The sequence below is a fragment of the Lissotriton vulgaris genome, chromosome 2_1 (genome assembly GCF_964263255.1).
Source record: "Lissotriton vulgaris chromosome 2_1, aLisVul1.2, whole genome shotgun sequence".
NCBI classification, from domain to species: Eukaryota; Metazoa; Chordata; class Amphibia; order Caudata; family Salamandridae; genus Lissotriton; species Lissotriton vulgaris.
In genome coordinates, this window is record NC_141687.1 from 1,098,449,326 (window position 1) to 1,098,465,029 (window position 15,704).

Sequence of the window (15,704 nt, forward strand, 5' to 3'; positions counted from 1 at the left end):
ACTTAGGACTTAGTAATGTGCCTTTTCAAGCACAAGGAAGATAAATATTTCACTGGCTATACCTGCCTTCCTTTGTAGCACCATGAAACTTATGGGCGTATGAGTGCTATATAAAAACACCAACTCCAAAGAATACATTTGCCCGCCATGTTGTGTTGTATAATTGTGTTTGATACAATTCTGAACCAGTCCCTGTTGTGTAATTTGCTCCCAAGAGCCAGCAGTGTCATGTCTAAGAAGAATGCTCGCCTCTGGAAGGCTTTGTCAGATTGTCGCTGCATGAACCAAGATCTCACGCCCTACCGTCCTTTGTGGTGCTGGGTGGACCTTCAACCTGGCGCCTCCTATAGCCTTTTGTCTCCTGCTAACATACCAGGGGGCATATTTACAAGCCCCTATCGCCACAGGAACATCACTTTTAGTGACGCTCCTGTGGTGATATGTGCTTCACCTTATTTACAAGGCAGCGTTATGACACTTAATGTGGCATACTGTTGCCTTGTAAACAAGGCACCCTTTCACGCTATACTTTGAGTGAAAGGGGCGGGCAGTGTGTGTTGCGGTGGGCGTTCCACCGCAACACCCATTGATTTTGATGCTGCCCCATATTTACAAGGGCAGTTAAATATGGGGCAGCGCCAACATTAAGACCAGGGAAAACCTGGTCTTAACCAGGCCCAAAGAGGAGAAATGTTTTATTTCTCCTCGTTTTTGCTGTTTCTGTGTGCTATGTTGTGCAGAAGAAAAAAAACATCAACATTCCATTGATTATTTATGTGCAGGAAGGTGACCCTTCCTGCAGATGAACAATCAACAAAAAGAATTACGTTTTGCAACTTCTGTGTGTGCAGCACTGGGCAGCACACATAGAAGTTTCAAAATGCTATTTCAGATTGTTTGTGTGCCACCATCTTGCACATAAACAATCTTCCCCTACAATGCAGGAACCCTTGCACTATGGTGCAAGAGTGTCTGTGTTGGCGCTAGGCAGCTAAAATTAGCACCAGCGCAGGGGGAAACACAGGGCTGCACGGTATCCTTGTAAATACAGCGCAGCCCTGCTTGTTGGAAATGGCTGAGTGCGTCGTTAAGCCAAGGTGGCTAACGCCTCGCTCCACCACTTTCTAGTAAATAGACCCCAGATCTAACCTTCAAACTTGTGTTGTTGTCTGAGCCCCAGGTTTGGAAATTTCCACCACTGGTGAACAGATTAATTTGAAACAAATACATGTAAAAAACATTTTGTGGCACCGTGATTTTTTTGCAGCTTTTGCTTCTGTATGAAAGCTGAACCCAAAAATGAGCAAGTTCATCTTTGTGGTACATACTACATAAACTAAGAACCATTGTCGGAGAATGAAAAGACACAAAGTGTCTCATAATCTGGTTTGAATGTAATTAAGTGCCTGCTTCCTCGGTGCTGAATTAAAGATTGTCACAGGGTTTATAAATAGTCACACATACACCCACCATGTGTCTATTAATGGTATTTCTTGGTGCTTTCCTGGAAGTGCTCTTTGTATGTGGGTCAGATAGCAGTAGGGGCGAAAAGCCGAGGGCAGATGTGTGTGTCCAGATCAAAGGGATATATTTACTTGTGATTTTGAAGTCACACGCAGATCTTGATCACTACAACACTTAAAACGAATAAATACACACAATGAGCGCTGTTGTTTTGAAGATAATGAGGCCGATACGTGCATGAAAAAGGCATATAGAGGTGGGCACAAAATACACAAAGACGCAAACCAACAGGCAAACACACAGTTAAGGGGACTCAGGTGCACAGAGACTTATTCAAGGTCACATAGATAAAAACACACACACATGCACGCACACGAATGTATGACGTTACAACGAATTCCGTTGCAACGCATGCCTTTACCACGCATGCGTTACAACGGAATTCGTTTTCCACGCTTAACCTTTACCTCGAATATACCTATACCACGCATACATTTACAACGTTTTTCGTTGTAAATGTATGCATGGTGAGGGCATACTCTTGATAAAGGTTATAACTATCCCCTTAAATGCCCCTGCCTCCACTCCTTATATTTACCCCTGCCCTTAACCCTTAATATATATATATATTTATTTTACTAAAATGCCCCTTACCTTTTAACTCGCCTTCTCTCCTTCTTCTTTGGTTACGTCGGTCGTACGTCGTTGAGAGGAAGCGGAAGTTACTTTCCGTTTCCTCTCTAACGACATCGATTGCTTCAGCTTCGTCTTCACTTCGGCTTTTCAGGTAAGTTTTTTTTTGGGGTGGGGAGACCCCCCCCAGCCTCCTTTTTATCCCAACGCTTTATTTTTTTTATGGGGGAGACCCCCCAAACCCCCGCTTTTTTTTTTTCATTTACCACACATGCCTTTACTACGTATTTTGTAGTAAAGGTATGCGTGGTAAAGCCTCTCGTTGTAACCACGCATGCGTTGTAAAGCATGCGTGGTAAAGGATTTCGTGGAAACGGCTTCGTTGTAGAGGCCGTTTCCCCACGCACACAGACATGCGCAAACATGCATACACATGTTCATATGCATACACAGAAACCCAAATATACAGAAATCACACAGAGACATACAGACACGTACACATGCACACGTGCATGTACACAGTGACATTTAAACAGCTGCACAAATGTATAGATACACAGCGATACAAAGTGAGGCACGCAAACACACAGAAGCAAGGTCGGCCGTGAGCACATATGAACACTCATACGGAGGCAGACACACGCAGATACATATAGTGCATGCCTTTGCCTGTATACCCAGACTGATATGAAACATGCACGGACATGTTGACACACATGAATGAATGAAAAGGGTACTTTCAAAGCGCACGGTCACTCAGACAGAGCATCCTGGCACCAGCTCCCACACCATTCTTCACATTGAGGTTGCAAAATAAATCATTGCTGGGCCAAACACTGAAACACATATGTACAAATACCCAGACCCACTTTGAAAGACACAAATACATACATAAACACACAGAGATGCAGGCACACAAGCACACACACACGCTGTCACTCTCATGCAGTTACTGATCCACTTAAATACGTATAACAGATGTTGCGTCAATGTTGATCAGATCTGACATATTGATTTTTACTTTGTAGAAAGCAGACTTAGCTGTCGCTGGCCTCACGATCACAGCCGAGAGGGAGAAGGTTATTGACTTCACGAAACCGTTCATGACCTTGGGCATCAGCATCCTCTACCGCGTTCACTTGGTAAGCTCCGTTAATGAATCCTAGGCTCTGGGTCATTATACCCTGTATTGTGTCCACATGGTAAGCTCCGTCAACGAATCCTACGGTCTGGGTAATTATACCCTGTATCGCGATCATATGGTAAGCTCCGTCAAGGAATCCTAAGGTCTGGGTCACTATACCCTGTATCGCTTTCACATGGTAAGCTCCGTCAATGAATCCTAAGGTCTTGGACGATAGACACTGTATCACGTTCACATGTAAGCTCCGTCAATGAATCCTAAGATCTGGTTCAGTAGGCCACGTATCGCATTCACATGGTAAGCTCTGTCAATCATTCTTAAGGTCTGGGTCAATAGACCTTGGATCACATTTACATGGTAAGGTCTTTCATTCTAGTCTAGAATTTCAGCCATTATATTCTCTTCCTGGTTTAAATTGTAAGATCAGCATTCCTTCCAGAAATCTGAGTCACTGGACATGTCCCAATCTATAAGACCCATCTTCTGCCCTACAGCTTAACTCACTACATCCCATACAACAGTAACATAGTAAGTCCATGAGTGTGTCTTAGGGTTTACGTTGCTCAGTAGGTGAGCTGATCGCTGAGTAGATCCTGAGTCTGTCCTATGACCTGGATCACATCTTGCACCACGCCAAAATGGCAGCAATGGTGTTTGACATCAGACTTTACAAATGGTGTAGTGACTTTAGGGAGAAGATGTGGGAAATTGAGTTTTTGTTGCAGTACACCCCCACTTCTTGCCTGTTTTTTGATACAATTTTGACCGTAGCATGCTAGGTCCCTGTCAACCAGGTTCCCAGTACCAGTGTTCTTTCCCAATATGGTACCACAATTGATACAACTTCAGCAACCCCTGTACGACCCTAGTAAATGGTGCCCTTGGTACCTAGGGCATTGGGACTGAAGAGGGTCCACTAGGGCTGCAGCCCCAATTGTGCCACCCTAGGGACCCCTTGTCAAGACCATGCACACTGCCAGTGCAGGCTGCATGTCTGGGTGCAGAGAAAAGTGAAGAGTCCACATGGCACACACCTGTGTGCCATGCACCCATACACTGCATGAGGTGTAGGTAAGTCACCCCAACTGCATGCCTTATAGCCCTAAGGCAGGGTGCTCTATATCCCATGTGTTGGCATATCTGCATGAACAGATAGGAGCCTACAATTTCAAGTCCATTCATGGATATTGTAAGTGCACAGGGAAGCCATAGAGTGTGCATGAGCTGGATACTTGTCATTACGAGTTTCTAGCTTCATGATGGCTTCACTGTACCCTAAGGTGTTTGGTGCTAAACATCTGGTCTTAATAAATCCTCACTGATGTCAGTGTTGTATTCATTAATAAATGCACACAAGAGACAGCTTAAAGGGGCTCCTGAAAACCTATCAAGCACTGGTGTGGTCTCTGACTAGTCCTTGCCAGCCTGCCAACACCAGACATGTTTATGACCTCATGGGGTGAGGGCCAGAGCTCTCAGAGGCCCAGAACAAAGGCTGCTCCTGGCAGAGGTGCTTTTAAACCTCCTCCAGGCCAGGATGGCCTTTTAAGCAGGAAGCTTCAAAGGTGATGCCGCCTTTGAAATACAACCCAGGCATCTCTAGATAGTGGAGGATGCCAACCCTCTTTCCTGCTCCACATGTGGTGAGAAAATGAGTTAGATGAGGAGGGTTGTCCACATTCAGCCAGCCCCACCCCATAAGGTGGGGCAGGTGATGTGAGCACAACTTTTCCTATCCCTCCATCTAGGGATGGCAGAATTTTGAGGGCAAACCTTGCCTGCTGTCTTAAGGACTCGGCAATCATGGTGTGCTGTCCCGTCCTGCAACTGTGAGGCCTACAAGAAACCTAGAGCCACTCCAGCCTTCTACAAATCACCAAAGAACTCCCTTGGAGTTAAGGTACCATTCCCCTGCAGACCGCAGGTACCAAACTGCAAAGTCCGGTTTGTCAACTTGCTGTTTGACTTGCGACTCAGATACAGCATCCAAGCCAAAAGAGGTATTTCAGCTCCAGAGAGTCGAATCTGTCCCCCCAGCAAGTGTGGCATGGCTCCAGGACCTACTGGAGCCATGCTAATACTTCGAGTACCGGACCCCCTTCAGCATACAGTGAGACGAAGAGTCCATTCTGTACTCCATCTGCCCGGGGAAGAAGCATCCGTCGAGGGACAACGAGACCCTGAGACCCACTTTGTGAGTGGCCCAGCTGTCTTGGAATCGCCTCTACAAGCTGCCTGTTCCTGACTGCGAGGACATCTTGATGCATGCTGTCCGGCTGACCTATCAGCTCTGCACCCGGCCCGACCGGCCTTGGTAACAATGATCCAGCTTTCCTCCCATGGTACTGATGCCCTTTCAACCTGCTCACTCGAGTGGGACCCCTCAGACTTGCCTTTAAGTTCCTTTGTGCAGTGTATTTTCAAGTGGCCCCCTTCTTCTTAGCGCACCAGCTATCAACAAACTCAGCTCCTTTCTCCTGGCCAACTCCGGGACGCTCCAGAAAATTCAGCTGGTGAAACATTGGGCCTGGCCTTGCTACTTACTTAAATTCCAAAGGTGAACCTTGAGATCCACATGTATGATTTTACATGCAGTTTTCTATTTTTTTCTATTTAATTCAATGGTGCATAATTGTGCACAAAAGTAATTCATTTTCAAACTTTAAAAATTGCTATCTTAAAAAGTACTTACTGTAGATCACATTTCTCGGTCGAAAAAATTATATAAAAATAGATGTTATTTTTGCAAATTGGTCTGGGATTTATTCTTGAGTGTGTATCTTATTTATTGCCTCTGTGAGTCTAACTAATACTTAGCACTACCCTCTGATAAGCCTAACTGACCGCCCACACTATCACAAATAGTGTTAGTATTATCTCCTTTTGCCTTGTATACCAATCTGCAACTCACTGGACTCTGCACAGTGTACTCTGCTTTGGTGCCCTATATAGAGAGCCCGCCTCACAGAAGAGATCTGTCTGTAACATGGTAGCATGGTGAGTGTCGCTAATGATGAGAGAACTTGGCTGGAGCAGAACCATGGAGATAACCAGGGTTTCTTTATCGAGGCTCCAGTCCTTTCTCAAAGGAAAAAGAGATGTCATCATCACATCCTCAGAAAGTGACAGAAAGGTCCCCCTGCCAGGGGTCATAAAAAGCTATGTAGCATTTCAGAGTGACACCTTTGACTAGAAGGGAGTGAACGAGGATGACAAAGCTATTTGAGTACTGGGTCCTTCTTAGTTTCCATTGGATCAGTATCCGCAGGTACCAGCCCTCTGGAATTAGGAGATCCGCAGGAACACTGTGGGATTGAAATATCTAGGTGAGCTTTGGGGTAAAATGAGGAATTGTCAATTCCCCTGTAATTATTGCTTTTTGGGTTTAAGAAGCTTTATTGAGTAAATAACAACTACATAAAAAATAGGTCTTAACCCCTTCGCTGCGGGGGGTAATTCCTCCGCTGTGCTGGGGGGGAGGGGGGCGGGCACAGCACGCGCATGCTCATGACGAGCTCAGCTCGTCATGAGGCACGGCGCTCCGGTGCTCATGGCGAGCTGAGCTCGTCACAGGTGCACCGGTTCCCGTGGAATGCTCAGCACAGCAGGGGAATTATCCCCGCATGCAAGCATTGCATGGCTCATGACGAGCTGAGCTCGTCATGAGCACCGGAGCACCGTGCCTCATGACGAGCTCAGCTCGTCATGAGCATGGAAAGTGTTAAATATACAAAATATCTGTGATATATTAGAAAGGGAAAAACAGGCAATAAAACGGAGTGGAAAGCTATTTTCATTTTGACAATAACATAGGGAGCGAGGAAGGGGGAGGAAGGGGCAATAGAATTCAAATCTACAATTGAAGATTGTGTAACAACAATAAACGTACTTAAGGAATAAACAAATACCTAGAACATATAAAATTCAATTTAATAGTGAAAAATGTATGTAGAGGAGAAAGCAGAGGCAATAGTAGTTTATGGAGGCCGAAGATTTTCAGAATGATGAGGTAATACAGGAGTTAAATATTTAGTTAATGGTGACCAAAATAAATCCCTATTTACAAATGGTTTAACAGAGGAGGCAAAAGTGATATCTCCTTAATTATTCCTAAAGGACCCATCTGTGTCCCACTTGAAGTCCCCTGGAAACTCCCCCACCCCAGCCCGGGTAACAGAAACAGACACAATATATATCTTCGAGAGTCACCAGGAGGGATACAGAACACTGAGACGGAGCCCTAAAAGCAGAGAAATTCGCCAGATCCATAAAACATAGAGGACCATGCCACATTAAGGTAGATTACTAAAGCAGAAAATGCTGGGGCGGAAGGAGGGAGAAGGGAAGAGAACGGAGAGAACACTGAATTATTTATTTCACACTTTGTTCAGCATTCACAACAGAAAATGATAGCGACAGATGATTGATGGAAGAAAAAATGCAAGGGAAGAAGATGACAGCTCATATGCAGAGGAAACGACCCCGCTGGAGCTTGTGAAACCTGGGGTCATTGAGGCAATGGGGCCAGATGAGGTACATCCTTGGATAATAGCAGCCCACGGAGAGGTGGTGGCAGGGCAGATGGTGACATTGACGCCAAAGCTTCTGAAATAATGGAAGAAAGTCAATGTATTTCCAGTCCTTACGGTGGGAGCGGGGACGGATGGTGGCGCACAGAATCAAGGCGGCCCAGGCTCATTGACGGGCAGCGCGTGGACAGTGCTGAGAAGTAACATACAGCCAGCAATTTAAAGCAACACAAATTGTGGTCTGGGAGGTAGGGACCACGATTGACTACATCTAAATGCAATGTTGGACATTTATGGTGCCGTAAAAATGAGAAAGTGGCTGAATGGAGGCGAGATCTTAAAGCCGCTATTCGAACATCTTGTCAAATTACTTCATTGAAGCCAGAAAATGTGACAGGGAAATAGAATGAAGCAAGAATGGCGTTTGCATTTGGCGAAATCATTGTCACCCCCACAAAATGGAAGGGTGTGTTGTCTATTGTGCAGTTCACTGCTTTGTGGAGCCATTATCTGGGGTACTGTGTCTCTTTCATTGGGCATTGTCTCTGAAAGGAGATGTAAAGATTTCAATCAGTTAGGCTTCATTAACCAGTTTCAGAATGATTTAGAAATTGTTGTATGAATATGCAAACATATTTATCAGTGTGTGCATACAAATTAATAATCCAATTCTTTATGAAAATCGAATTTTTGTATAAATGGACAGATGACTTCACAATTTTGTTGCAATTTATATATTGCAGGCTCTTTAATCATATGCTACAACTTTAATTATTAAAGTAGCAAGGGGCATAGACTGAGGGATTGCGTTTTGATCGACATCCAAGACATAGGTATTGATGCGTTTCAAACCAACCTTAATATGTCAATAGCTTTTCTCAGGGTTAATTTGACGTTCCACCCAATAAAGATGGAACCCACAGGGACCTGCAGAACACAGTTTATCTCTCCTTTAACTGTTGGAAAGTGTTTAGAAAACTGTGGGATCTGAGCTTATACTGAAGGCTGCTGATTCTTCATATAGAGCTCCACTGCGAAATCTTTGAGTGAACCCTCCATTTGGTGCAAACTCACAAACGTCCGACTCCTGTTCAGTGACAAACATGATCTGCCCCACTTATTCCCTCCCCATGTTCAATGAAATGAAGAGCGGCAGATGGAGACTGGAAAGCATGATGAGGCTCAAGTGATGTAAGAGGAAAGATGCTTTCCATGCATAATACTGTATGTGCATACATCAAACCCTCGGCAGGAATGAACCTAGGTAGAGTACATGAATTCAAACAGCTTAAGACAAAAACAAAGACACAGTAGTCTTATGCAAGAAAGGCAAAATTAAAGACAATGCAGGGTTTCTTTGCTAAGAGTCTGCACAAAAACGGACCGTGGCACACAGGTTAGCCACTCATTTTAATTTGACATTTAGTTTGTCCCCAATATTTCCGTCTCTAGGCCTACTCCCTGGCTTGCATCACCTATAACCATATCTGACAGCCTTAAAAGGCGCTGTCATTTCTCTCAATTTCACTTGTTGAGATGTATGTAATAAGTATGGATTTCTGACCCACGGACTCTAATAGCGCTGGCTTCTTGCTCGGCGTCTGACCAGGTAGGTCTTTCAATCTCATTATTGGGTAATGTGGAGCCTGCGCGGAGCGGGGGAGATGCTCAATAGAAGATGAGGTGAGAAGAAGGTGGTTTCTCCTGGAGCGGGGGCATGATGTCCAATGGAGAAAGTGTGTACCATAGGCATGTGATCTCATGAGAAAAAGGCTCTCCTGTCTTTATAAACCCAGAAAAATGGGTTTCCTCTAGAAACTACAAGACAGGAGGTGCCACATCTGTGCGCTATGAAAGCATCAAAGGAGGAAGTAGGGGGATCTCAGCAGTATTTTATGCAACCATGCACCGTAAGCAGTGTAACACGCTAGCCATGGCAGGTTCACCCCTGAACTTTTTCTTTTTACATGTGACCTAGGGATGGTGATTCTTGGTTTCTGCGCACTTTCACTGTGTCCCAGTGGAAAGTGCGTGCGCACTCTGAGTGCATGTGGTGAGATAGGCCTGCCCTCCCATAGGAATGCATGGGGAATTTATGTGTCCCTGGTAGTTCCTGATGCGTGGGGTGTGCCGGCTCGAGTCTGGTATTTGCGGACTCGTGTGATTGAATGCTGGTGTGTGCAGCGTGTTTGTGTCTAATATGGAAGTGCCACTTCTAGAAGTGTGCCTGTCTGTGCAGTGAATGTGCTGGCTTGTGATTGGCTGGAGCTGGCTGGTGTGCCAGGCTCCATGAGTCATGATGTGTCTGCCCCGGTGGTGAGTGTTGAGATTAGCATGTGTGATGTGAGGGAGTGGTGCACCTGGGACCTGAATAGGGCTGGGCTTTCCCCACACAATGCTGGCTCCGCCCCCTGTGGTGCGACTGATGACCCTAGCCTGGCCAGTGAAAGGAAAGGGTGGTTGAGCACATCACAGTGCTCCAAAACCAGCTGCGACTGGTTTTTTCCCCCACCCTGCACCCTGAGACAAAGGAATTCACTATATAAAAAGGGGCTGTGTCTCCTTACAAAATGTTCTTGTTTCCAAATCGAATCTACCAGGGGCATGCTGCTGCTGGGGCCCAGGGGAAGGCTTGCCTCCCTGGGCCCTGCTCAGCCCCTGGACTGCTGATGTCCTGGACTCCTGAAGGACTTTGTTGCTGACTTTTGGGCCACTAGCGCCTGGGAGCGCTTACTTTTGGCCCCTAGCGCTGGGAGCGCTTTATTTTACATTAGCGCCTGGGAGCGCTTGATTTTGCCCCTAAGCGCTTTGTAGCATTGTGTTCCACTTTCGCGGCTGCCCACGCCGCATATTGCCGGGTTGCTGCTGTTAGCTTGACCCCCAGAGAGTGCCCACCTCGCTTTATTTTTGATTTTGAGGGAGCCTACCCCTCGTTGTACCTCCGAGTTCAACGCCGCTGGCCCGGGACCCCTCGTGACGTCCTCCCCCGGCCGTGCTGGGATTGGCTGCCGGCCCGGGATACCCCCATGACGTCTTTCCCCGGGCCGCGCCGTGATTGGCTGCCGGCCCGAGGAGATCAGGAAGTCCCCCCCCCCCCGCCGCGGAGCGAGACGAAGCAGGAAGCGGCGGGAGCCTACTCCGCGCTCCTGCGTTGCCCAAGTGAATCTGCCGTCCCCCCCCCCAGGGCTCCCTAGAGCGAGGGAGAGCCCCGGAGAGCGAGAGGAGGCCGCGACGCTGGAGAGCCCCGAGGAGCGGGAGCTCTCCAGCCCCAGCCGCCGCAAGGACCCGGGGAGTGCTTTGAAGGGGAGGGGGGGCATCGGGGCACATTGCCGGTGTCCGCCCCTCCCCGCGAGTGTGAGGCCAGGAGTGTTGGGAGGCCCGTGGGCCTCACGTGTGTTCGAGTCCCCCAGGGAGGGACTCCAACGACCAGCCGCATTTGTTAAAGAGCCCAGAGAGGCTCCGGGGGCATTGCTTTGTTTTGGAGCCCACAAGAGGCTCAACCCGACCTATTTGGTTTACGAGCCTGAGAGGCTCTTGGCGACACATTTGTTTACGAGACCTGAGAGGTTCCAGGGCACCACAATTGTTTCTTCAGAGCCCCGAGGCTCCCAGTCGCAGTATTGTTTCTTGAGCCCACGAGGCTCCAACATTGGCCCCATTGGTTCTACAGCTGCCCAGCACGTAGTGGGCAGCTGCTACGTGTAGGCTTGGCGTATTTCTTCTTTGGCTGCCTGCAGCCTGCCCTGACATTTGGGACACAGGGCGTCCTAGCCCCAGAGAGGCCAGTTGTCCTGGGGACAGTCACAGGTTGTGGCTTATGTAATTTCTGCGAATTGTTCTGTGCTGCACCTCTGAATGTGTTTTTATGCCTCATGTGCCTTGTTCCTACACCGCTGAATGTATGTTTATGCATCATGTGTTTTCCTTCCCTGCACCTCTGAATGTATTTTTGATGCGTCATGTGCCTTGTTCTTACACCGCTGAATGTATGTTTATGCATCATGTGTTTTCCTTCCCTGCACCTCTGAATGTATTTTTGATGCGTCATGTGCCTTGTTCTTACACCGCTGAATGTATGTTTATGCATCATGTGTTTTCCTTCCCTGCACCTCTGAATGTATTTTTGATGCGTCATGTGCCTTGTTCTTACACCGCTGAATGTATGTTTATGCATCATGTGTTTTCCTTCCCTACACCTCTGAATGTTGTGAAGCATCATGTGTAATATGTTCATGCTTATACCCAAATGTATAGTGATACTTAGGTGGTTGTTCTTCCTAGTACAGGTGTTGCTAGGGAGGTCCTGGTTCCCTGCGTAATATTCTCCTAAGGTGGTTAGGGTTGCGTAGGTGGTACTTACCTGTTACCAGTGATTACTGGTTGTGTGCTCTATTTTTAGATTTTGTGCTACATTGATTAGGAGTGAGCCTTGGCCAGCCAGAAATCCCATTCCAAGTGTTTCAGTGTCCTCTCATGGGGGTAGTACGTGCTATATTAATGTTACAATGTAGGTATTAGGAGCACCATCCCCTTCTGTAAGATATGAGCTTAGGAAATGTGTGTCTCCTAGGGGATATGTGATTATTTGGGGGCAGTGCTTAGTTTGAGCAGGTGTTTTCCGGTGCTCGGCACAGCACTAAATTCTCAACACCGGCACTCCGGTACCTATGACAGTCTTCCACATGGTGGTGCTGTCTGCCTAATTTTGAGATAAGCACAACAACAGATGTTTAATAATTCAATATACATAATTGATACACAAAGTATGGCCCAGGTGCCGCATGCGGCCCTCCTGACCTTTACATGCGGCCCCCTGGTCAGCAGCATCATGAGGCTGCTGGTTCGCGACTCAGCACTAACGTTGAGAAATATGTTAAATAAAGGGGAGCACATTTATATACAGCTTAACTGTAGTTAACGGAAGTAAAAAAGGTGTGGTGCACCATTTAAACTTAGGAACACCTTCAGTTTGTAAAGACATGTTGCAACTATAAAAATCTGATAGTCTCGTCAAAATTCAAAAAGTGTATTGCATTAACAAGCAGAAGTGTTTCGTCTTAGTACATTAGATTATATTAGTACATAGAGATTTTTTTCTTTAAAGTGTCAATTTGCAAATGCGAATTTAGAAACATTCATGTTTCCCCTCCACCCTGGCAACACTGCAAATAGTGAACTAAGAGGCAAGTCAGTTGCTATGTTTACCATCTGAGTGGCAAGGGTTCCTATTATACATGGATGACATTATAGTTTAGCAAATACAATGCAAGAGAAGGTTCCATACAGTGCACTTCCTGAAGTAATGTGTTGCAAGGTTCTCCTAAATGTGATAATGAAGAAAAAGAAGGTAAAAAAGGTAAAGTGAATTGTCTAGGATCACACAATTTATTCAAGTGGGAAAGCCAGGACTGACCCCATGTTTTCTTGCTTAATAGTGTGCAATTCAGCCCACCTTACACTCCCCCGCCCCCACCTAACATCAATTGACCCCTCGATCACATGACAAGAAAACCTTTTAGCCCCCTGGAAAATGTTTGCGAGAACCCATTTTATATATGAATGATACATGCTGCTCACGCCACCATTTGTATAGCTTTGAGTGGCCTGGAATAGTCTAAATTGTCACACTTGTAGGAGTGTGTTGGCTAGTAGTTGTGTTTGTTCTGCCATTGGCAGCACTCGCAGGGACAATGCCCGGTGCAAGCTGCATTGGCCTCCTGAAAAGTGCCCGGGCACTTACTTTATTTATTGATTTTTTTTTTACAAATTAAGCACTGGAAATGTATTATTAAATGCAAAGGGAGGGGGGGAGACTAGGGGCAGGAGTCTGTGTGCAAGACGTTTGGTTGGAAAGAGTGACAAATGATGTGACAGTTTTAATGGCCTTTTATCTTCTAATAACTACATATAAAATATAAGGACCAGGTGCACATATTACTGACAGTCCAAAAAGGTTTTATTTGATATCTAGAAGATACATTGTTGACGTTTAAACACCTTTGCAAAGGTTGGGGCTCTTATAAAGCCACACTTTGAATGTCACTGTGTTGCTGAGAGTGAGCTGTCAAGAAGCCCACACCTGAGTGTCCACAACGCAGTGCTCCAAGAGGCGTCGCCTAGTGCTCCCTGCGACAGTACACCAATGCAGCTCATCTTCCTGTGCTGCGGTGATGTACACCCTAGCCTCCCCCTTGCTGTGCATAGTTAAGTATGCGCTGATGCCTGTATGTTTGTTGGCCTGCATGCACGAGTGACTGTGCATTTGTTGGACTTATAGAACATGTTTTACTCATTGGTGTAGCTAGGCCTTCGTCCTCCTATGTCGGCCCATGCAATTGGCGCCCCACTGCGGCCATTTTGAAAGAGCAGGGGGCGGTGCTGGCGATTCCTGTGGCAGCCGCCCCTGCGAAACCCGCAAGTAAGTGCGGGGGTTCGGGTGAGGCCGCAGCCCCCAAAACATGGGCCACCCAGGCTGTATGCCCCCCCCCCCCCGCTACACTACTGGTTTTCGTGGGTGCATTTTCTATGCCAAAGTGTCCAAGAGAGGTCCAGGAGTGCTTGTTCCATGCCAGATTTTCAGAATAACTACTAACTATGTAAATGAACTCTGGCCTCATTGTGTGGAAGTGTATTACTTATGGGTACCCTGCACATCAGACATGGATCTGATCGTCCTAGACCTACGTTTGAAACCCATGCCGGTCTCCATGTTTTGTAGTATAATGGCTTGTCAATGAGTACTGTATTGTTCGTCTTTACCTATTACTTGTCTCATTTTAGTAAACTCTATAAAACCATGTTCCCTTAAGAACAGATGAAAAAAATTAAAGAAGTGTTGCTTGTAACCTTTGGTTTTCAATTCTCATTCCTTTTCATTAAGCCCGTATTCATTAAATTAGGACTTTCTATTCTTCATAAATTTAATGTGTGTCCAATTTAATTTGAAAACTAAAAAGTGCATTTTTTGTTTCTTGCCCATGTATTTCCAGTTTATTACCTATGAAATTACACTACGCCCCTTCACTCTGAGGGAGAGTTGAATGCAGACTTATCTCCTCTTTAGATCCATAGCACACAAAATAGCTTTCCAGACTGTCCTTGAGCTGCCAGAGCAGCGGCGTAGCTAGAGGCTGCCCCTGCATTTGATGCCCCACGGCCGTGTGTAAAGGTTGGGGGAGGGTGCGGGGGTAGATTGCTGGCGACAGCCGCAGGTAAGGCGGGAGTCCACCGTACCCAATACTCGTGCTACCTGGGGCGGGCCGCCCCCCTTGCTACACCACTGTTTAAAAATCTGCTTAATTCTCTATAAGTCTGTGAAAGGTCAAATCGTTTAATGTATTTGAACTTTCTGTCGCCTGACTCTTAATTGAGACAGGATGCAGAATTGTTCAGTACAATTACATAAAGTTGTTTTCTTCACATCCGTCACTTGTGCTACAATAGTTCCACAGGGAGTCATGGTGCTTCCGCCTGCTAACATTGTCCTCTATAAGTTCACCTTTTGGTGCTCATCTGGCTTATCACTTTTACACTTCTGTGGAAAATCATGCCTCATACCAAGCAGAGAATGAAAGGGCACCCTGTAGGAAGCTGGCTCTGTATAAACTATACCAAAGTAAGGTATAGTGTGCACAGAGTCCAGTGGATCCCCAAAGGTAGGCAGAGGTAAAAGTAGATAATACCTTCCTCTCTATTTGTGGTAGTGTGGGCGTGCAGTAAGGTTTTATCAGAGGGTAGTGTTAAGCATTTATTGTACACACTCAGGCAAGAAATTATGTCACACACTCAAAAACTGAACTCCGACCAATTTTGTTTGTATAAAAATAATATTTAGTTATTTTATTTCTAGACCAAGTCACTCCTGGTGCAGGTAAGTGAAATAATACTTTGCAAGATGTATGCAGTCAATTACAGTTGAATGCAGGTTCAAATTC

The 15,704-nt window shown here is 46.1% G+C and overlaps 1 protein-coding gene across 1 annotated transcript in view; it reads left to right on the forward strand.

The window, feature by feature from the left end:
• Positions 1-15,704, forward strand: part of GRIK4 (glutamate ionotropic receptor kainate type subunit 4) — a 1,036,684-nt gene that overhangs the window by 916,920 nt on the left and 104,060 nt on the right. Inside the window, exon 12 of the mRNA XM_086958780.1 lies at positions 3,126-3,239. Coding sequence (XP_086814906.1) covers positions 3,126-3,239 — 114 coding nt within the window. The remainder of the gene's footprint in view (positions 1-3,125; positions 3,240-15,704) is intronic.